We start from the raw sequence: 22612 nt of genomic DNA on the forward strand, positions 1-22612 counted from the left end.
GTGACCTTCGGAGCTCGATCTGGGGCAGAGCCCAGGGGGGCAGACGGCACAGAAAGGGGGCCCACCCCTTCCTCCCCGAACCCATCCCGGGAGGAAGTCTAGCAGGTTGGCGTGGGCGGCGTAGGGGCACAGCCGGAGGGAGAAGCACCCGGGAGGCAGTGACTGATCTAGGAGGGGGGAGAACAGCGTCCCAGCTGGGGTGCCGTCCCGCCGGGAGTTAGGCGAGAAGCTGACGGGGCGCGAGCGGGGGGAGGGTCAACTATATTTCCCTAAAGTGACCCCAGGGCGGGGCCCACACGTTCGTGCGGGAGGACGCACACCCAGTCCGCGCGTGTGGCACGGCACACCAGAGGGAGAAATCCCTGGAAGTGTCTGGTCTCAAAGCAGGGAAAGCAGCACCCCAGACGAGGAGCCATTCTGCTGGGATCTGGGCGCACGCGCACGCGGGCGGGGCATGAGCATGGGGTCCATTTTTATTACCCTGAATTGACCCAGGGGGCGGGACCACCTGGTCGTGCGAGTGACGCCCTCCCAGTTTACGCGAGAGGTGTGGCACACCGGAAGGAGAAGTCCCCGGGAGGAAGTGATTGGTCCCGAAGCGCAGAAAGTAGCATCCCAGAGGGGGTGCCGTCCTGCCGGGACTTGGGCGCGCGCACGAGCGGGGCGTGAGCGCGGAGTCCATTTTTATTGCCCTGAATTGACCCAGGGGGCGGGCCCACCTGGCCGTGCAGGTGACGCCAACCCAGTTCGCGCGAGAGGTGTGGCGCTCCGGAAGGAGAAGTCCCCGGGAGGAAGTGACTGGTTCTGGAACGGGGAAAGCAGCGTCTCAACCCGGAAGTCATCCCGCTGGGATTTGGGCGTGCGCACAGGTGGGGCGTGACCGCGGGACCCAATTATAATCGCCTGAAAAGACCCTGGGGGCGGGCCCACCCGTTCGTGCGGGAAACGCCCACCCAGTGCCCACTAGCGGTGCCGCGCACCGGAGGAAGTCCCCAGGAGGAAGTGACTGGTTTCCGAGCAAGGAAAGCACTGTCCTAGCCAGGGACCCATCCAGCCCGGGTTTTGGCGAACGGGGGCGGAGCGTGAACGTGGTGTTCAGCTCTGTATTCTGTGGTGCTACACTCCTAGCTCTCAGATCCCTCCCCCACCCTCCCCAGGCGACCCCATTAACATCCGAATACCCGGAGCCAGGGAGAGACTTCAGATAGGGATCTGACTGCATTTTTTTTTAGCTGACTACTTGGAAAATCTAGTTTCCCAGTGATGGCTCGGAGACAGCAGTCCATATCAAACCACATAAAGAAACAGACCATGACAGCTTCTCCAACCCCCCAAACAAAAGAATCAAAATCTTTCCCAAATGAAGATACAATCCTGGAATTATCAGGTACAGAATATAAAAAACTAATTTACAGAATGGTTAAAGATATCACAAATGAAATTAGGATAAATGCAGAAAAAGCCAAGGAACACTCTGATAAAACTGTTGAAGAACTCAAAAAGATTATTCAAGAACATAGTGGAAAAATTAACAAGTTGCAAGAATCCATAGAGGGACAGCATGCAGAAATCCAAAAGATTAACAATGAAATTACAGAATTTGACAACGCAATAGAAAGTCAGAGGAGCAGACTCGAGCAATTAGAATGTAGACTGGGACTTCTGGAGGACCAGGGAAACAACACCAACATAGCTGAAAAAAAATCAGATAAAAGAATTAAAAAAAATGAAGAAAGCCTAAGAATCATGTGGGACTCTATCAAGAAGGATAACTTGCGAGTGATTGGAGTCCCAGAACAGGGAGGGGGGACAGAAAACACAGAGAAAATAGTTGAAGAACTCCTCACAGAAAACTTCCCCGACATCATGAAAGACGAAAGGATATCTATCCAAGATGCTCATCGAACCCCATTTAAGATTGATCCAAAAAGAAAAACACCAAGACATACCATCATCAAACTTGCCAAAACCAAAGATAAACAGAAAATTTTAAAAGCAGCCAGGGAGAAAAGAAAGGTTTCCTTCAAGGGAGAATCAATAAGAATAAGTTCAGACTACTCAGCAGAAACCATGCAGGCAAGAAGGGAATGGGACAACATATACAGAGCACTGAACGAGAAAAACTGCCAACCAAGGATCATATATCCAGCAAAACTCTCTCTGAAATATGAAGGAGAAATTAAGATATTTACAGATAAACACAAGTTTAGAGAATTTGCAAAAACTAAACCAAGACTGCAAGAAATGCTAAAGGAGATTGTTTGGCCGGATGACCAATAATATCAGGTACCAGCACAATACAAGGTCACAAAACAGAACGTCTTGATATCAACGCAACTCAAACAGGGAAAGCACAAAAACAAACAAATTAAGACTAATTCTAAAAAATAAATAAATAAACAAAATAATACACACAACAGGAAATCATGGAAATCAATAGATAAACGATCAAAATAATCAAAAAGAGGGACTAAATATAGGAGGCATTGAACTGCCAGATGGAGAGTGATACAAGGCGAAATAGAAAGATACAAGTTAGGTTTTTACTTAGAAAAATAGGGGTAAATAAAAAGGTAACCACAAAAAGGAATATCAATTCCATAACTCAAGAAAAAAGCCAAGAAAAACGTAACGACTCAATAAACACAAAGTTAAACATTATGAAAATGAGGATCTCACAAGCTACTAAGAAAAACGTCTCAGCACAAAAAAGCATGTGGAAAAATGAAATGGCCAACAACACACATGAAAAGGCATCAAAATGACAGCACTAAAAACTTGCTTATCTATAATTACGCTGAATGTAAATAGACTAAATGCACCAATAAAGAGACAGAGAGTCACGGACTGGATAAAAAAACACGATCCATCTATATGCTGCCTACAAGAGACACACCTTAGACTTAGAGACACAAACAAACTAAAACTCAAAGGATGGAAAAAAATATATCAAGCAAACAATAAGCAAAAAAGAAGAGGAGTAGCAATATAAATTTCTGACAAAATAGACTTTAGACTTAAATCCGCCACAAAGGATAAAGAAGGACACTATATAATGATAAAAGGGACAATTGATCAGGAAGACATAACCATATTAAATATTTACGCACCTAATGACAGGGCTGCAAGATACATAAATCAAATTTTAACAGAACTGAAAAGTGAGATAGACACCTCCACATATATAGTAGGAGACTTCAACACACCACTTTCGGAGAAGGACAGGACATCCAGTAAGAAGCTCAATAGAGACACGGAAGACCTACTTACAACAATCAACCAACTTGACCTCATTGACTTATACAGAACTCTCCACCCAACTGCTGCAAAATATACTTTTTTTTCTAGCGCACATGGAACATTCTCTAGAATAGACCACATATTAGGGCATAAAACAAATCTTTGCAGAATCCAAAACATTGAAATATTACAAAGCATCTTCTCAGACCACAAGGCAATGAAGCTAGAAATCAATAACAGAAAAACTAGGGAAAAGAAATCAAATACTTGGAAAATGAACAATACCCTCCTGAAAAAAGACTGGGTTATAGAAGACATCAAGGAGGGAATAAGGAAATTCTTAGAAAGCAATGAGAATGAAAATACTTCCTATCAAAACCTCTGGGACACAGCAAAAGCAGTGCTCAGAGGCCAATTTATATCGATAAATGCACACATACAAAAAGAAGAAAGAGCCAAAATCAGAGAACTGTCCCTACAACTTGAACAAATAGAAAGTGAGCAACAAAAGAATCCATCAGGCACCCGAAGAAAACAAATAATAAAAATTAGAGCTGAACTAAACGAATTAGAGAACAGAAAAACAATTGAAAGAATTAACAAAGCCAAAAGCTGGTTCTTTGAAAAAATTAACAAAATTGATAAACCATTGGCTAGACTGACTAAAGAAAAACAGGAAAGGAAACTAATAACCCGAATAAGAAACGAGAAGGACCACATCACAACAGAACCAAATGAAATCAAAAGAATCATATCAGATTACTACATAAAATTGTACTCTAACAAATTTGAAAACCTAGAAGAAATGGATAAATTCTTAGAACAATATTACTTACCTAAACTAACACATTCAGAAGTAGAACAACTAAATAGACCCATAACAAAAAAAGAGATTGAAACGGTAATCAAAAAACTCCCAACAAAAAAAAGTCCTGGCCCAGATGGCTTCACTGCAGAGTTCTACCAAACCTTCAGAGAAGACTTAACACCATTACTATTGAAGGTATTTCAAAGTATAGAAAAAGACGGAATACTACCCAACTCATTCTGTGAAGCTACCATCTCCCTGATACCAAAACCAGGTAAAGACATTACAAAAAAAGAAAATTTTAGACCTATATCCCTCATGAACATAGATGCAGAAATCCTTAACAAAATTCTAGCCAATAGAATCCAACAACACATCAAAAAAATAATACACCCTGATCAAGTGGGATTTATACCAGGTATGCAAGGCTGGTTTAATATCAGAAAAACCATTAATGTAATCCATCACATAAATAAAACAAAAGATAAAAACCACATGATCTTATCAATAGATGCAGAAAAGGCATTTGACAAAGTTCAACACCCATTTATGATAAAAACTCTAACCAAAATAGGAATTGAAGGAAAATTCCTCAAGATAATAAAGGGCATCTATGCAAAGCCAACAGCCAATATCACTCTAAATGGAGAGAACCTGAAAGCATTTCCCTTGAGAACGGGAACCAGACAAGGATGCCCTTTATCACCGCTCTTATTCAACATCGTACTTGAAGTCCTAGCCAGGGCAATTAGGCTAGACAAAGAAATAAAAGGTATCCAGATTGGTAAGGAGGAAGTAAAGCTATCACTATTTGCAGATGACATGATCGTATACATGGAAAACCCTAAGAAATCCTCCAGAAAACTACTGAAACTAATAGAAGAGTTTGGCAGAGTCTCAGGATATAAAATAAACATACAAAAATCACTTGGATTCCTCTACATCAACAAAAAGAACACCGAAGAGGAAATAACCAAATCAATACCATTCACAGTAGCCCCCAAGAAGATAAAATACTTAGGAATAAATCTTACCAAGGATGTAAAAGACCTATACAAAGAAAACTATAAAACTCTGCTACAAGAAATTCAAAAGGACACACTTAAATGAAAAAACATACCCTGCTCATGGATAGGAAGACTTAACATAGTAAAAATGTCTGTTCTACCAAAAGCCATTTATACATACAATGCACTTCCAATCCAAATACCAATGTCATACTTTAAGGGAATAGAGAAACAAATCACTAATTTCATATGGAAAGGAAAGAACCCCCGGATAAGCAAAACATTACTGAAAAAGAAGAAGAAAGTGGGAGGCCTCACCCTACCTGATTTCAGAACCTATTATATAGCTACAGTAGTCAAAGCAGCCTGGTACTGGTACAACAACAGGCACATAGACCAATGGAACAGAATTGAGAATCCAGATATAAATCCATCCATTTATGAGCAACTGATATTTGACAAAGGACCAGTGTCAGTCAATTGGGGAAATGATAGTCTTTTTAACAAATGGTGCTGGCATACCTGGATATCCATTTGCAAAAGAATGAAACAGGACCCATACCTCACGCCATGCACAAAAACTAACTCCAAGTGGATCAAAGACCTAAACATAAAGACTAAAACGATAAAAATCATGGAAGAAAAAATAGGATCTACCCTAGGAGCCCTAATACAGGGCATAAACAGAATACAAAACATTACCAAAAATGATGAAGAGAAACCAGATAACTGGGAGCTCCTAAAAATCAAACACCTATGCTCATCTAAAGACTTCACCAAAAGAGTAAAAAGACCACCTACAGACTGGGAAAGAATATTCAGCTATGACATCTCAGACCAGCGCCTGATCTCTAAAATCTACATGACTCTGTCAAAACTCAACCACAAAAAGACAAACAACCCAATCAAGAAGTGGGCAAAGGATATGAACACACATTTCACTAAGGAAGATATTCAGGCAGCCAACAGATACATGAGAAAATGCTCTCGATCATTAGCCATTAGAGAAATGCAAATTAAAACTGCGATGAGATTCCATCTGACACCAACTAGACTGGCATTAATTCAAAAAACACAAAATAATAAATGTTGGAGAGGCTGCGGAGAGACTGGAACTCTCATACACTGCTGGTGGGATTGTAAAATGGTACAACCACTTTGGAAATCCATCTGGCGTTATCTTAAACAGTTAGAAATAGAACTACCATACAACCCAGAAATCCCACTCCTCGGAATATACCCTAAAGATACAAGAGCCTTCACACAAACAGATATATGCACACCCATGTTTATTGCAGCTCTGTTTACAATAGCAAAAAGCTGGAAGCAACCAAGATGTCCATCAACGGACGAATGGTTAAATAAATTGTGGTATATTCACACAATGGAATACTACGCATCGATAAAGAACAGTGACGAATCTCTGAAACATTTCATAACATGATGGAATCTGGAAGGCATTATGCTGAGCGAAATGAGTCAGTTGCAAAAGGACAAATATTGTATAAGACCACTATTATAAGATCTTGAGAAATAGAAAAAATGGAAAAGAACACATACTTTTGTGGTTACAAAGGGGGGAGGGAGGGAGGGAGGGAGGGAGGGAGAGGGCTTTTTATTGATCAGTCTGTAGATGGGAACTGCTTTGGGTGAAGGGAAAGACAACACTCAAAACAAGGAAGGTCAGCCTAATTGGACTGGATTAAAAGTAAAGAGGTTTCCGAGATAAAATGAAAGCTTCAAAGGTCAGCGAAGCAGGGGCTGGGGTCTGGGGAACTTGGTTTGAGGGGACTTCTAAGTCAATGGGCAAAACAATTCTATTATGAAAACATTCTGCATCCCACTTTGAAATGTGGCGTCTGGGGTCCTAAATGCCAACAAGCAGCCATCTAAAATACATTAATTGGTCTCAACCCACCGGGAGCAAAGGCAAAGGAAGAACACCAAGGTCACACGACAACTAAGAACCCAAGAGACAGAAAGGGCCACTTGAACCAGAGACCTACATTATCCTGAGACCAGAAGAACTAGTTGGTGCCCGGCCACAATCGATGTCTGCCCTGTCAGGGAACACAACAGACAACTCCTGAGGGAGCAGGAGACCAATGGGATGCAGACCCCAAATTCTCACTAAAAGACCACACCTAATGGTATGATTGCGACTAGAGGAATCCCAGAGACAATGCTCCCCAGAACTTCTGATGGCACAGGACAGGAACCATCCCCGAAGACAAATCATCAGGCATGAAAAGGACTGGTCAGTGGGGGGGAGAGAGATACTGATGAAGAGTGAGCTAATTAAATCAGGTGGACACGGGAGAGTGTGTTGGCAACTCTTGACTGGAGGGGGGATGGGAAGATGGTAAAATTGGCACGAAACGAGAGACTGTAAGGGCTGACTCAATAGGGGGAGAGCAAGTGGGAGAAGGGAGTAAGATGTATGTAAACCTACATGTGACAGACTGATTGGAATGGTAAATGTTCACTTGAAGCTTAATAAAAATTAAATAAATAAATAAATAAAATAAAAAAGTTTATGTAGTACCTCTATATTAAATCAGATTCGGACCATGAAATTGATAAATATGAAAAAACCAAACAAAACCACCTGTTGCCATCGAGTCGACTCCTACCCATAATGACCCTAAAGGACACATGAGAATTGCCCTGTAGGGTTTCCAAGAAGCGCCTGGTGGATTTGAACTGCCAATCTCTTGGTTAACAGCCGTAGCTCTTAACCAGTACACCAGCAGGGTTAAAAATCTCTTGGATCCCACTATTTGCTACAAGTTTGGTTAGAATTTTGGTATATTTCCTTTCAGTCTTCTTTTTTAATGCATTGTGGGGCATTTATGTAGTTTTCCTCTTATTTATACAGTTTTCTCTATATGTATATTTTTTACAGTTATGAACATTTTCCACCTTGAAACTTAGTCTGAAAATTGTTGTCCTTTTATTTGTATAACCCAAACCAAAAAACCCATTGCCATCAAGTCAGTTACAACTCAGTGACACTATAGAACTGAGTAGAACTGTCCCATAGGGTTTCCAAGGAACAGCTGGTGGATTCAAACTGCTGGCCTTTTTGTTAGCAGCCAGGCTCTTAACCACTATGCTCCTTTGTATGTATAGCAGATTTTATTGAAGGGTTAGAGTAACAATAGGGTATTATAGCATAGCAGACTGTAGGCTGAAGGTTAAAATTAGATATAAGATACTGTCAGTTCTGGTAATCTTTTGTCCCAGGTGTGACCCCAAAACTAAGTGACTTAAAACAGCAGTAATCATTTTATTCTTTCACGATTGCAGGAGTGGCTTGGTTGGACAATTCTGGTTCAGGGTCTCATGTAGTTGCCGAAAGACAAGTGGTTGAGTGAAACAGCAGGAATCTGGAGCAGCTGGAGAATGTTTGGATCTCTTCCTCTTCCTCTCCTACTTCTTTGCTCCCCATTCCCTCCTCTTCCCCCTTTCTCTCAGGGCTTCTTCATATGTTCACTCCACATGGGCTGGTTTGGGTTTCTTCATAGTACGTCAGCCTCAGGTGGTAGGACTGTTTACGTGGAGGCTGAGGGCTCTAGTATGTGTGTTCTAGCAGGCTAAATGGAGGTTGCATTGTCTTTTCTGACCTAGCCTCCTGTTTTTTATCCTGGCTTTGGATGTCATACAGCATTACTTCCACCACATTCTCTTGATTATAAGTGAGGCATAAACCTACCCAGATTCAAGTGGAGGAAAACTATATAGACTCCACTTCTCAGTGGGGAAGTGGCTCCTGTCTGATAGAATTTTCTGCGATGGTGGAAATATTTTATATCTGCACTGTTCTACAGTAGCCGCATGTGGTTTTAAGCACTCGAAATGTGGCTAGTGAGACTGAGGAAGTGAATTTTAAATTTAATTTTCATGGCCACATGTGGACCAAAACCAAAACCACTGCCACTGAGTTGATTCCAACTCATAGTGACCCTATAGGACAGAGTAGACCTGCCCTATAGAGTTGCCAAGGCTGTAAATCTTTACAGAAGCAGGTCACCACATCTTTATCCTGGGGAGTGGCTGGTGGGTTTGAACTGCCAACCTTTTGGTTAGCAGCTGGGCTCCCACTTGTGGACAGGGCAGTCTGTATAGATAGATCAGTGCAGTTCTAGAAAAACATGTGGAATAGGAGGTGCTGTTATGGCCATTTGTAGAAAATACAATTCATGACATTGTCCTAAAAATTCATCAGTTATTTCCCACCATGGGGAATATTTCGTGCTTAGGGCCCAGCTTGCCTCTTTTCTTCCTTAACTTGAACAGTATTCAACTTGAAGATATATCTTGTTTTGGTCACACAGCAATGACCATCATTCTCAATGGAATGAAATGAAAAAAGACACTTTGCAACCGTTTTTTATGTCATCAGCATGACACTGAATGGAGGGGGCCTGAGAACTACAGGCTTTGTGAATGGTTTTGGACATTGCTGGTGAAAACTTATTCATATAGTTCTTATTGATCATCGCATCCAGATGTAATGAACTCAGGTGTCTGCAGGGGCCAGAAGGCAGCTGGTGAAGTGGACGACTCATGGCCACCAATAGGGGGCAGGCACTACCAGCCGCAGCTAGTTGTCATCATAGGGTAATGCAATATCAGACTTTGTGGTATATTGTAATTATTACGTATTGTCTAATAATAACATAGAAATTACTTTCACCTTAGGTATCTACGCCTAGACTAAAAAAAGAAAACCAAGCTACCTATGGAAAAATGAATATTGATTTTATTCTAAGATGCTTTCTCTGTTTATAGAGATAACAGTATCACATATCAAAGTACATTAGCTTACTCCCAAAATTTGCTTCTCCCTCTGGTCCCTATCTTGGTGAATAAGACTCAACCCTTAAAGTTGAAAACTTGGGAGTTATATTAGAATGCCCTGTCCTTCTTTATGTCCTCCTATGTTTTCCTCTCTACCCACGCCCTTTAACTGCTCCCACTGGCGAATGTGTATCCCTCATAATTTCTTGCCTAAACGACTGCCTTAGCCCTCCAAATTGTTCATTGCCTCCTGTGTTGAATATCTACTGCTCATCCTTCGTACTTCTTTCAGAGTAATCTTTCCAAAGTGGAAATTCTATCATGTCATTCTTTTGGTTAAAATCCCTCAGTGATTCCCTATTTCTTTTAGAATGAATTCCATAATTTGGTATGTTCTTGCCCTTACTTGCCTCTATAGTCTGTCCTGCATGTTTTGTTTTTTTCTGAGATCTTCTGGAAAGCTATCCCTGACTTTCTCTAATCTGATTTTAGTCTCCTAAACTGTTTTTGCTTAACAGCCTATACAGACAGACCTCTGTTAGAGCACTCTGTTAGATCACTGTCCTGATTATTAGTTTACCTCTTGGCCCCCCACATTAGACTGTAACTCATTAAAATAATTTTGCCTTATTGTTATCCTCTTTGCTTGACTTAACTCTCAGTTTAATATCAGGGACTCAAATTTAGTTTTTGATTTATTTTTGTGAAGATTGATAGTTGGACAGTTCTGGCTCAGAACTATCTGAGAGGTTTTTCATGTACAAAGAGAAAATTTACTTTTTTGTTTAAACAGGGTAACACTTACTCTCTTAAAATTACTATAACATAAACTCTGTTATAAATCTACCTTTATTGGGACCTTGATGTTAGAAGTCCAGAGACACCATCTTTGCTGTCTCCTTTAGTTTTCATGAACACATTTGAGAATTTAGAATTTTTCGTTGTTCACCCATGATGGCAAAGAGAAAAATAACAGAGGAAGATGTTCTGCAGTTATTATACAAATGAGAAGATGAATGCAAAGCAGCACTCTAGACTCAATGATGGTGAAATTGATCATAGAAGCAAAATCTCAGACTAGGCAATTTCTCAAATTCAGCAATCAGTGAGTGAACAATGTATTTGTAAGCACAAACCAGAAATATGATACTCTGATTCACTTAGCTGTTCAATAGGAAGGACTTGGTTGTACAATGTTTTGCAGTAAAAATGTGGGCCATCCCATTTTGCTAAAATGGCTTGTGATAGTAGTCTTTCATCTCTTATGATTTTGTGCACCAAATTGACCTTGATACAGGGTTCGTAAGTGGTCAAATGCTGAAGGTAAGTATGTATACAAGGAAATTAGAAAGAACCATAATGAAGAAACAAAAAAATTGATGGATTGGTTATTATAATCTTGAGAATATAAATCTAAAAATAAAAATGCTTTGCAGTTACGGAGCAGAAAAGATGGCCCCTTTCTCTTCAACAAAATTTTGAGCTGTCAGTCTTTTAAAATAGTAGATGTTTTTGATGCAAGAAGAGGAACCAAAAGTAATTAAGCTAGAACCTAATAAGGATATATTTGAAATTCAGAACTGGTATTGTATTTTGACAATGCAAGTGCAGTAAAAAACAAAAAATGATGAACATATTAGAGATGAATTTGAAATCTGGAATTAGTATTTACAAGATGGATGTATTCATGTTTATAGATGACAATTTATGAGCAGCAGTTAGTTGCATTCAGAGGACATTAGCCATTTTGGTTATACATACTTTCAAACTAGGCAAATACTGAAAAAAATGTGAGTTTGCTATGTGTACATTCTAATTAAGGTATGTAATAAAGTGTGTACACTGTCCCTTTATTTTTCTATAAATGACTTAAAAGGGTCCTTTGAACTCAGATAATGTTGATGACTAAGAGGTAAGAATGGGCTCTTTGTTTTAATGAGTATGTTCATTTTGGTATTTGCTATAATGAGATCTTCATCTATATGAAATGCTCATTTTATATTATTTATATGTTGATAAATACAAAACCAGCCAGTGCCTTAGTTAAATAATTCTTTGTCACACACACACCCCTCTCACTTCTCATCAGTTACTCCTCATGGTCAAAAAATACTTTTATTAAAAATTACATTTTAAAGATATGTGTGTTCATATGTATGTCTTCATATTCTAACATTTAAAATTTATTCTTTTTCTGTGGCTGTATAGCGCTGATGAGCTGCTTCTAACCGAGATGATGTTTAATGGCCTTTTCAATGACTTATCTGCAGAACAGGCAACAGCGTTACTAAGCTGCTTTGTGTTTCAAGAGAATGTGAGTTCATAGATTCAGCACATCTTATTTATTAGTTTACACATCATATAATTTAATGGCATTGTGAATGTTTATAATTATAAAGTATGTCACATTTACATATTATGAGTAATGTTAATTGGAAATTAAGAGGATTAAATAATTACTTGCATATTATCAGGAAAGGGAGCGAAATAGTAATTTTTTAATCAATGCATACCACCATACCCAATGTCGTTGAGTTGATTCCGACTCATAGTGACCCTGTAGGTTAGAGTAGAAGAACTGTCCCATAGGGTTTTGGTTTTTTGTGAATAATCAAAAACAAGAAACCAAATCCATTGCCGCTGAGTCAATTCCGACTCATAGCGACCCTATAGGACAGAATAGAACTGCCCCATAGGGTTTCCAGGGAGTGCTTGGTGGATTCGAACTGCTGACCTCTTGGTTAGCACCCACAGGTGTTAACCACAATGCCACAAGGGTTTCCTTTTTATGACTAGTCACCATAAATCACAGCCCAAATTTAAAATTTGTTCTATAACCCTGTGCATCGTTTGAAGGCCTGGCTTAGTCAGACACTTCTAGAAAGAAAAAGATAAGTGTAGGTGAAATTAGCCAAAACGAATGGAATAGTGAAGTTGAATTACCCTCCAATATTTGAGAATAACTCTGAAGCAACTGATCCTATTAGAGAATGAAGTCTTCCTATTCATGGAAAAAGTTGGAAGTAGTGGCCATAACTAACATTCTCATTGTTGGAACAGCAATAATTTTTTCATATGGGTAGTTGGTTCACTTTCAACTGCTCTTAAGAAACCAAAAAATAAGGGGCCGGGTGGAACACCACAAGAATGCTAATCACCCTTATGCTTTATTCCAAAAGCCAGTATGGTTTGTTTTAAAAAGTAAAATGCATTGTCTTACATTCCAAATTGAAGATTTTATTCATTGTGGATGAAGTAAAGTTATTGTCTCAAAATAATTTAATATTCATGTCTAAATTTTTAGAGGATCATCATTTAATGTATATTCTTAGTTTAACTTTTAAGTATATTAGATTTTTTTGTTGTTCTGCCATGGATCTGTTAACCTGTTTATTAACATTTCTCTGTTTGATTGTCTTATTTGAAATTATTAGGGGCTTAGAATTATGTAAATTAATCATTAGAATTATGTGGGTCAAAGGTGGCATCAAAGGATGTTAATCAAATCAAATATATTACTTCTTGGAGTAGGTGGGTGCTTTTCTCCCAGGTTCCTGATTACTGATTAGAATTACAGCTGTAGCGGCAAATAGAACAGTGTATGCCCTCCTGAGAATGCCTGCAATACACCTATGAAGTAACTTGCACATAAGAGGGATATATTACTTTACAAAATAATTATGTTTGGGTACTGTATTTCTTAGGTTCAAAAATTTATTACATCAGTTTCTAAGATAATCGGTAAAGAACATTTGTCCAGTTTTCTTTGAGCACAGATCTAAGGCTTAGAGATTGTTTGGGCTTGGTGGTCTTCCACCTGTGTCAGACTTTATCTTGTGGCTAATTTCTTGCATTATTCTGTCTTGTTTTTCAAATGTGGCACTATAAAAATCCTCTCTTCTGAGAGGCAAAGTACGTTACTTCAAAGGAGTTGGGCTTAGCCAAACCACAACTCTTAAACCTTGGGACAAGATTCACTATACGCAGTTATGATTTGTTAAGTTCAACCACACTGTGTTATGTGTATTGTCATCGATTCTTGTGGTGGTGCCTTTCAACGTCAAGATGGAAGATTGTACTAAAAGTCACATGGAATTTAGTTGATACTTTTAGCAGAATATTTTCTTTCCAGAAAGAATAAACATAGAGGTACTTGTTATAAATATGATGAAGATGCTTGGTATACTAACTTCTGTTTAAAAATCTGTTCTTTCTAAAACCGTGCCCAAGATTTTTTATATTAAAAGTAATTTGAAAGATTATATACGGTGTTTGTAATAGAGATAACAAGTATCTACACATATTAAGTACACACTGTGCAATGCATAGATCCAGACAACAGAGATACAGCAGAAAATTTTTGCTTTCATGATACTTATATGCTAGTGGACAAAGATAAACAAAGTATACGATATTATGAAGAATAGTGATGAGGGTGGTAGAGAAAAGGGAAGCAGCGAAGTCAGATAGAGACCATTGAGGGTACAGGATTACTGTTTTAAATAAGGTGATTAGGGAGGCTTCACTCATAGAGTGAAATTTGAATTGAGACTTGAAGGAAAGATGAGGGAATAAACTGTGCACATGCTTGGTGGGTGAGCACTGGAAAAGCACATTTAGTTGGCTTATGTCACAGTGCCTTTTACTGTAGTGCTGGTGACCAGCAGAGAGGGAAGTGATCAGTAACTGTTGACCATGAATGAACACAATATGAAAAATGTTTAGCATTCTTACCTTTTTTCTATTAAAACAGATGTCGATTTCAGCCTGTCCATTTTACTGTTTTATCATTCATCATGATTTTTGGTTTTAACAGGAATAATATAGAACTTGATTTATTACTTATTACGTAATATATAAATGATTGCTGTATTAAAATCAAATCCAGCATAACTACTGATGCTTAAAATAAAGGCAGATCTATTGCAACTAACCTCTCATTGCTTTTTTAAAAAATTTAACTGTAATTACTGAAAATCCTATCCCCCACATATATATATGTATATATATATCGGTCTTGTAATAATTTTACTTTCATATAATAAAATTTCTTCACAAATAATGTCTTTTATTCTCATCACAAGTTTTTGGGTTTGGAGATCTAGCTTTATTATTTGACTTTGACAGCTTTGGGAACCAGTACACAGAAAGCTCAAGCAACTTGTCCAAGTTCATTTGGCTAGTTAGTGATAGAACTGAAACTCCCATCTTCTAATTGAGAAATTACCAAAACTTTCAGTAAAGGTAATATTAAGAATACTGAAACTCAGATTAAACTTTTGGCTATCTTATATTTGGTTAGAAAGCTAGCTAGGTAAAGTAAAATTTGGAACCATTACTCTGAACGTTCTTTACTCCAAATTTTCAGTTTCCCCAGATGGAGAGTTGCCTAGAAGCTAAAACTTTGAGAATCAAACTATGATGTGACAGTTTTTGATAATGCTGATGTAACTAGACAGCTATGCATATTTACAGTATGTGTTCTCCCTCAATTCCATTTATGGTCACAGAATAGCCAGTAGGTGCACTTTGCAAATTTAGCAGTATTTTTCTCTGAAACGTAATAAAAGAATATTATAATTGAGAATGAGAGGAATGGTGAGTTTGCTTATATAAACTAAGAGTTGGCTAGAAACTCAAAATGCTAATGATCAAAGTCTTATAATTTGGATTAATGGTTATCATGGAAGCTTTTGGTGGGTTGGTTGGGTTGGTTAAAAGTTATACTGTACTTTAAACTTACGTTTTTGCTTCTAATTTTCCTTTGTTTTTACAGTCTAGTGAGATGCCTAAATTAACAGAGCAATTAGCAGGACCACTTCGTCAAATGCAGGTAAGATTTTTTTTGAACAACATTATTTTGTGAGTAGTAGATTCTAAAGTAAACATTTGGACAGGTGGATCATAGTAGTTTATCATTCCACAGAGACAGCTCTCTTCAGAATTAAATATGTCACTTGATGTCAGTCATGTCATTTAGTGCTATTTTGATTAATAGCATCTGCGATTTCATTTTAGCGGTTAGCCCCCCCTCCCCCCACCATTGTAACAAATTGTATAGGGTTGCTGTGATTGCAGATTTAAAACCGCACGATGCAAATAGGCCATACCAGCCACTTAGTGCCTGTGTTGTTTTCCTCCTTGGTATTGAGAATGGCAGGTCTTTCTCCCCTAGCGATCTGCTTCCATAAAGATTATAGCCAAGAACACCCTGTGGGGCAGTTCTACTCTGTCACATGGGGTCAGTGTGAGTCTGACTCGACCCCATGTTTTGTTATCTGTTTTGTCAGTGTTTTTGTTTTCTTAATGAAATAGAGGTTAGTTAAATGTTATTCTTGAATAACTTTAACGAAGAACTCTGTTTTTAGTAGAAGAGGTATAAAAACAAACCAAAAAGAAACCCAAACCCATTACTGTGAGTCTATTCCAACTCACAGCGACCCAATAGGCCAGAGTAGAACTACCCCATAGGGTTTCCAAGGAACAGTTGATGGATTCAAACTGCTGACCTTTGGGTTACCAGCCGAGCTCTTAACCACTGCGCCACAGGGCTCCATATGAAAAAAAAATGAATCAAGATTAAAAAAAAAAAAAAAAAAGGATTGTTGTGCAACAGTGTGCCCTGGAGGTATAACTGGGTGAAAGTCATGCTCCTGATATATTTGTCTTAGTTAACCACTTCAACTTAATGGGAAAACTTGGCATTTGATCACTTAGTAATTGAACACTCTGCCCACTTAGAACATCCACTTTGCGGGCATATTCCCTAGGAAGAAAAAGGGGCCTTGTGGAATGCTGACTTTGGAAACCTAAAGAAAAAAGTGATATGGGGGATCATAAGTAAGGAATTTTTAATTTATCTTTAAAGGAATGTGCTAAAAGAATTGCAAAAGTTTCAGCAGAAGCCAAATTAGAAATCGATGAAGAAAGTTATCTAAGCTCATTTAAACCTCACCTAATGGATGTAGTGTATACCTGGGCTACTGGAGCTACATTTGCCCATATCTGCAAAATGACAGATGTCTTTGAAGGTATGGTTAAATTTCCTAAACATACTTTTTTTCTGATATAAGAAGTACACTTACGGTGGCATTGTTTTAAGTAAGCAGGAATAATATATGTATTATTAATTATATATATACACACACATACATGCATTTGGTCGTAATAAAATGAAATCTTCTGCCTAATTAGATCAAAATGATTCTCCACAAATCCTTTGTTTTTATATTGTTCAATAAGCATAGTCTGATCATTATAAATTCCTTAGGAAACTGTGTTAACAGTTTATAATTCCATGCCAGTGACTCTGTAATCACAAATTAACAGATAATTCTAATAAGTCAGATTTGTATGGGTATTTTTCCGTTTTTATTTTCTCTTGGTAAGGACTTAATGGCTTGCTATATTAGTTTACTAAAAAATGGCAGAACTGAAAATACTGCTATCACTGTATTTTTAATGAGAAATTTGGCTTCAGCCAGACTGTTGTTTCAGGATTAATCAGAATAAATTTAATGAGCAGAATTTTGAGACTGAAGAAGAGCTGTTACTCAGGTGAAGACAAATTTTAGATGAAAAAAGGACAAAGGGAGACGTAAGCAGTAATTTTAAGTGAATTCCAGGAAGCAAAAATGCAGAGTATTTAAAGAAGACCATATTTAGGAATGCTGTTTTAGTTGAAAAAGGGTTGGCTATAATTATATAGATATTTATTGTTGTTGTTAGGTGCTGTCGAGTTGATCCCGACTCATAGCAACCCTGTGCACAACAGAACGAAACACTGCCTGGTCCTGTGCCAGCCTTACAGTTATTGTTATGCTTGAGTTCATTGTTGCAGCCACTGTGTCAGTCCACCTCATTGAGGGTCTTCCTCTTTTCCACCGACTCCTTACTTCTGCCAAGCATGATGTCCTTCTCCAGGGACTGATCCCTCCTGACAAAGTATGTAAGATGCAGTCTTAACCGTCCTTGCTTCTAAGGAGCATTCTGGTTGTACTTCTTCCAAGATAGTTGTGTTCATTCTTTTGGCAGTTCATGGTTTATTCAATATTCTTCGCTAACACCACAATTCAAAGGTGTCAGTTCTTCTTTGCTCTTCTTTATTCATTGGCCAGCTTTCACATGCATGTGATGCAATTGAAAATACCATGGCTTGGGTCAGGTGCACTGTAGTCTTCAAGGTGACAGCTTTACTTTTCAACACTTTAAAGAGGTCCTTTACAGCAGATTTACCCAATGCAGTGCGTCGTTTGATTTCTTGACTGCTGCTTCCATGGGTGTTGACTGTGGATCCAAGTAAAATGAAATTCTTGACAACTTCAGTTTTTTCTCTGTTTATCCTGATGTTGCTCATTGGTCCAGTTGTGAGGATTTTTGTTTTCTGTGTGTTGAGGTGCAATCCATACTGAAGGCTGTGGTCTTTGATCCTCAAACCAGACCATATCAAAATACTGTCTCTCACTTTCCCTTGAAGAGTGAAGGATCCTAAAGAAACTTGGTCCTATGAAATCAGTGTTTTTATCTGTATTTCTAAATAATAATTATGAGACAAGGTATTTATTAAGTGACAAGACACCGTGCTGGGTAGATTTTTACAAAGGTTTATTTTCTCACTTTATCCTCCTAGCAAACAAAAAGGCAGTTATTCTTGAGCTGCACTTGCAGAAGCCAGAACTCAGTGGGGCTACCGTGTCCCAGACCACATAGCTCTAAGGCACAGCTTCTGTGATCTGAATCCTGCATTCTCTGGCACACAGGAAGGGTGGGATTCCAGGATCCTAGAGACGGGGAAACAATGTGAAATCTGTTGTTTTTACGTTGTTAGGTGCCGTTGAGTTGGTTCTGACTCATAGGGACCCCATGCAAAACAGAACGAAGCACTGCTCGGTCCTGTGCCATCCTCAAAATCGTTGTTATGCTTGAGCCCATTGTTTTGGCCACTGTGTCAGTCCATCTTGTGCAGTGTCTTTCTCTTTTTTGCTGACCCTCTACCAAGCATGACAGACACGTGAGGGATGTGGAATCTAGTGATGTCATACTTGTTTTCTTTCTAGTTTTTACATTGTATTGACAAAGGTCAGAAAATATATTTATATTAGAGAGTTACCTGACATCTTTTTTGGCTCAAAAAGATAATCCCTAGTGTCTTCATTAAATGTTGAAAAAATAGTAAAACTAATAACTAACGTTTAACAAACCAGGCTTGTTTGATGGAAGGCTGTTAGTTTCTTGGCCAGAATGTGCTAATTAATGAAGTCAAAAAGAGTTTTGATAACATGGCGGGTGGTCCTGGAAACTTGCTGACTTGGATATTCTGTATATATTTTCTAATCTGGCTAAGTTAGTTCTTGCCGACACTTGAAGTCACCTTCTAGAGTTGTGGGTTGAATTGTTCCTGAAAAGATGGTTGATTAGTAGGTATTTGTAATTTAACCTAAGTTGGGGATCCAATTTCAAAACTCACAGTTAAATGCCTACATTTTGTTTGTTTTCTCTTTTATTATTTGGGGAAGGAAATGAGAATGGTTTTGTTTCATTTAAAAAAAAAAATTTTATTTTTTATTTTTTTTTTTTTTTCAGTTTTCCTAGTGTTATTTTTTTTATCAGGTCTGCTGCTTTTCATTAGATACTTTTATACAGAGTGTAAAGAGTTGTTCCCCGGGCGCGTGCGGCCTGTCCTAGCAGGGTACGTGCTTGCTAAACGTCGTGTAGTCCTGTTGCCTCTTGCACAGTCAGCATCCTTCACAACCATATGCAGCAGCCTTCAGTTTGTCTTCTGTTTTAGTGTATTTTCCCCCATTTTTGTTTGCTTTCCCTTTTTATTAGCTGTATTTGGCTAATATTCTCTTTTATTTACTTTTGTTTGGCACTTTTTGACCTTTTGATTTTGTCATACATGTCATTTTCATGTACAGTATTTTGACAAAGGGATATTTAGGGCATTTGATTTTACCGTTTGTGATAGCCTATAAAATATATATAAGTGTAAAAAAAGTTGTAATGTTCCTTAATCAAAATATATGATTTTGAAACTTAGGGGAGATTTTAAGGATGTTCCAGAAAACAGTTACGTTGGGGTAAAATCATTTTTATTTTTGGTCACACTGCCCATATTTCCCGCCTCCTTTCACATTTGGAGTTTGTTGTAGAGCTCTGTTCAGTGCATCCAGAATGAATAAGCAAGCAGCTGACTATACCATGCATTACCTATTTACCAGATTTAGATGCTACTGCAGCAGGTTTTATATACATTATAGAAGCGAAGCAATTTTTTTTTCCTCAGTGTATTTGATTTTTTTAGATTCAGGAGCAGGAAAGAAATAGCACCTTTTTTCCTTCTAATTTTGGGGTAAAATTGTACAATTAAACTGTAGTGTTTCCCTTGTTCCTACCATTTATATGAATCTCACTTATCCTCTATGGTTTTTTCTCTTTTGTTTGGAAATAAGATTTGGAGGTAAAATTTCTTCTTATATTGAAGAGACTTGTCTGTGAGGTTAGACATCTGACTCTTACACATACCATTGCTGAACTTTGATTTCTCTGCAAAATGCTGAGAATGATGTTGTATTGTCCTTCACTTACTCTAATTAATCATGTTACACAGTTGCTTGAGTTCAGTGCCCATAGTATAACAAAACCCTGTGCATTTGTCTTCCTTTATCACCGAAGCTTGGAAGTGAGAACCAACCAAGAGCATGTATAACGGTTTTAGGGGTGGCAGCGGTGGTGGTAGTAGCAACAATAGTACTAGTGCTCCAAGTAGGAATGCTAGATTGTTGTTGTTAGCTGCTGTCTAGTCGGCCCCCAACTACTGAGGACCCCATGCACAATGGAAAGAAAAGCTGCCTGGTTCTGCATCATCCGACGATCATTCGTGGATTGGACTGTTATGATCCATAGGGCTTTCATTGGGTGATTTTTCATTTGACTTGTATACGCTTTAAAAGGTAAAATTTATGCTGTATGAATTACCTGAATGTGAGTTCTTCCAGAATGGTAATGTAAGCCTGAGTGTAAAAAAGGGCACAGTGACACCAAATTGTACGATTTAAAATAGTTAAAATGGTGATTTTATGTGTATTTTACCCCACACATGGGGACAGAGTACCCAATAAGTAAGGTGTGCACGGGCTTACTTGTGTTTACTTACTAATCTGTAGTGTCACCACATCAAAGATGTAGTGAAACCCATGTGAAATTGTGCACTACAAATTAGTGAGTAAACACAAGTAAGCCTTTTGGTACCTTGCTTATTGGTTAATCCGTCCCTGCAGGTACAAGTACACACAAAACCGTGACTAGCAAGAATTCAGTTTCTGTCTACTCCAGCAGGACCAGAAGAGAAGATTTGTAACAAACCAGCGGGTTGGTGTGTCTCTGTTTCTGGTCAGCTTCTGATAGCCTGAGCTTTTGTCTAGCATTTAGTCTAGCTGGTCCTAACTGATGAGGCAGAATGACTTCCAAAGCTGGAGTATGAGAGTCCCTGGACTACAGAGAACAGCATCCTCAGTTGTAGGTAGGATAGTTGGTAGATAATTCCCTGCTAAAGCAAAAACCAAACCCATTGCCGTTGAGTTGATTCCGACACATAGTGATCCTGCAGAACAGAGTGGAACTGTCTCATAGAGTTTCCAAGGAGTGCCTTGTGGATTTGAACTGCTGACCTTTTCGGTTAGCAGCTGTAGCTCTTAACCACTATGCCACCAGGGTTTCCCACTGCTAAACAGTAGTCCATTAAACCCTGAGGGGAGTGGCCTCTATGTTGCAGGCAGCTTTCCATTGTGCATGGGGTCGTTAGGGTGTTTGTGCAGACATGGCATAATTTGTTGACGAGACTCTGGGCAGCAACCACAGCCGTTTTATGTGCAACCCTGTACCTACTGGCCTCATTTTCTTGATTGTTCTCTTGTCATCTGAGACCGTGTCAGAACTAAGTTTTCCAAAACTGAGCTGAAGTATTTACAAAGTGTGTGGCATGGCAGTGTCCTCTGGCTTGATTGTGCATTCGTTTGCTTTAGTTTACACTTTATTTTAGTAATTTACTTCATATAGTTTTGTCTTTGGTAGCTTTTGCAGATTCTGGTTGTTCACATTACTCAATTGGTAGAAATAATTGAAAGCATATCAGGTTGTCTGTGTTTCCTGGTACACATTTGAAATCAGTCAAAACAAAGTCTGTTTGTGAGAAAGTGTACCTGGCTCTGATGCCCTACATATCAAAAGTCTTTGTAAAGAATTTCGTTTCAATCCTAAATGGCCTGTGAGAATTTAGTCTGTTCATTTTTTAAAGGGCTGTGTGTTTATATTTTAAGCCATTACCTAATTCCCTTTGAATAGAATCATTTGCATAAATATTTAATATTATGCAAATATTATCTGGGTAATATGGTGTTAATTACTTCCTCCATCCCAACCCCAACCACCACCCTGTCTCCAGACACCCCCAAATTTCTGGAACTCAATTTCCTTTTTCATTCAATGCAATATTATAACCCAGCATTCCTTGATCCTACATTATCAAGCAGTTGAACATGGAATAGCAAACATTTATTGAGCTCCTGTTGTGTTGTCACTGTACATACCATCATTTCATTCATTTCTCACAGTAACCCCATGAGGTAGGGACTTTATAGTATTTTTTTTTTAATTGGGGCCTATTTATTTTAAAAGGAGAGTAATTTTCATTTAAGTAAAGAGTGTTATTGCATAAATCTGGGTGATACTATGTTTGAAGTCTGTAAAATACTAC

The 22612-nt window shown here is 38.5% G+C and overlaps 1 protein-coding gene across 2 annotated transcripts in view; it reads left to right on the top strand.

Annotated features, from left to right (window-relative positions):
* MTREX (Mtr4 exosome RNA helicase) overlaps positions 1-22612 on the top strand; it is a 122775-nt gene that overhangs the window by 94748 nt on the left and 5415 nt on the right. For both annotated transcript variants that reach the window (XM_064271964.1, XM_064271967.1), the window contains 3 exons: positions 12067-12172; positions 15635-15691; positions 16727-16889. In XM_064271964.1, the coding sequence (XP_064128034.1) occupies positions 12067-12172; positions 15635-15691; positions 16727-16889 (326 nt within the window). The remainder of the gene's footprint in view (positions 1-12066; positions 12173-15634; positions 15692-16726; positions 16890-22612) is intronic.

Source organism: Loxodonta africana, chromosome 2, assembly GCF_030014295.1.
Source record: "Loxodonta africana isolate mLoxAfr1 chromosome 2, mLoxAfr1.hap2, whole genome shotgun sequence".
Taxonomy (NCBI): domain Eukaryota; kingdom Metazoa; phylum Chordata; class Mammalia; order Proboscidea; family Elephantidae; genus Loxodonta; species Loxodonta africana.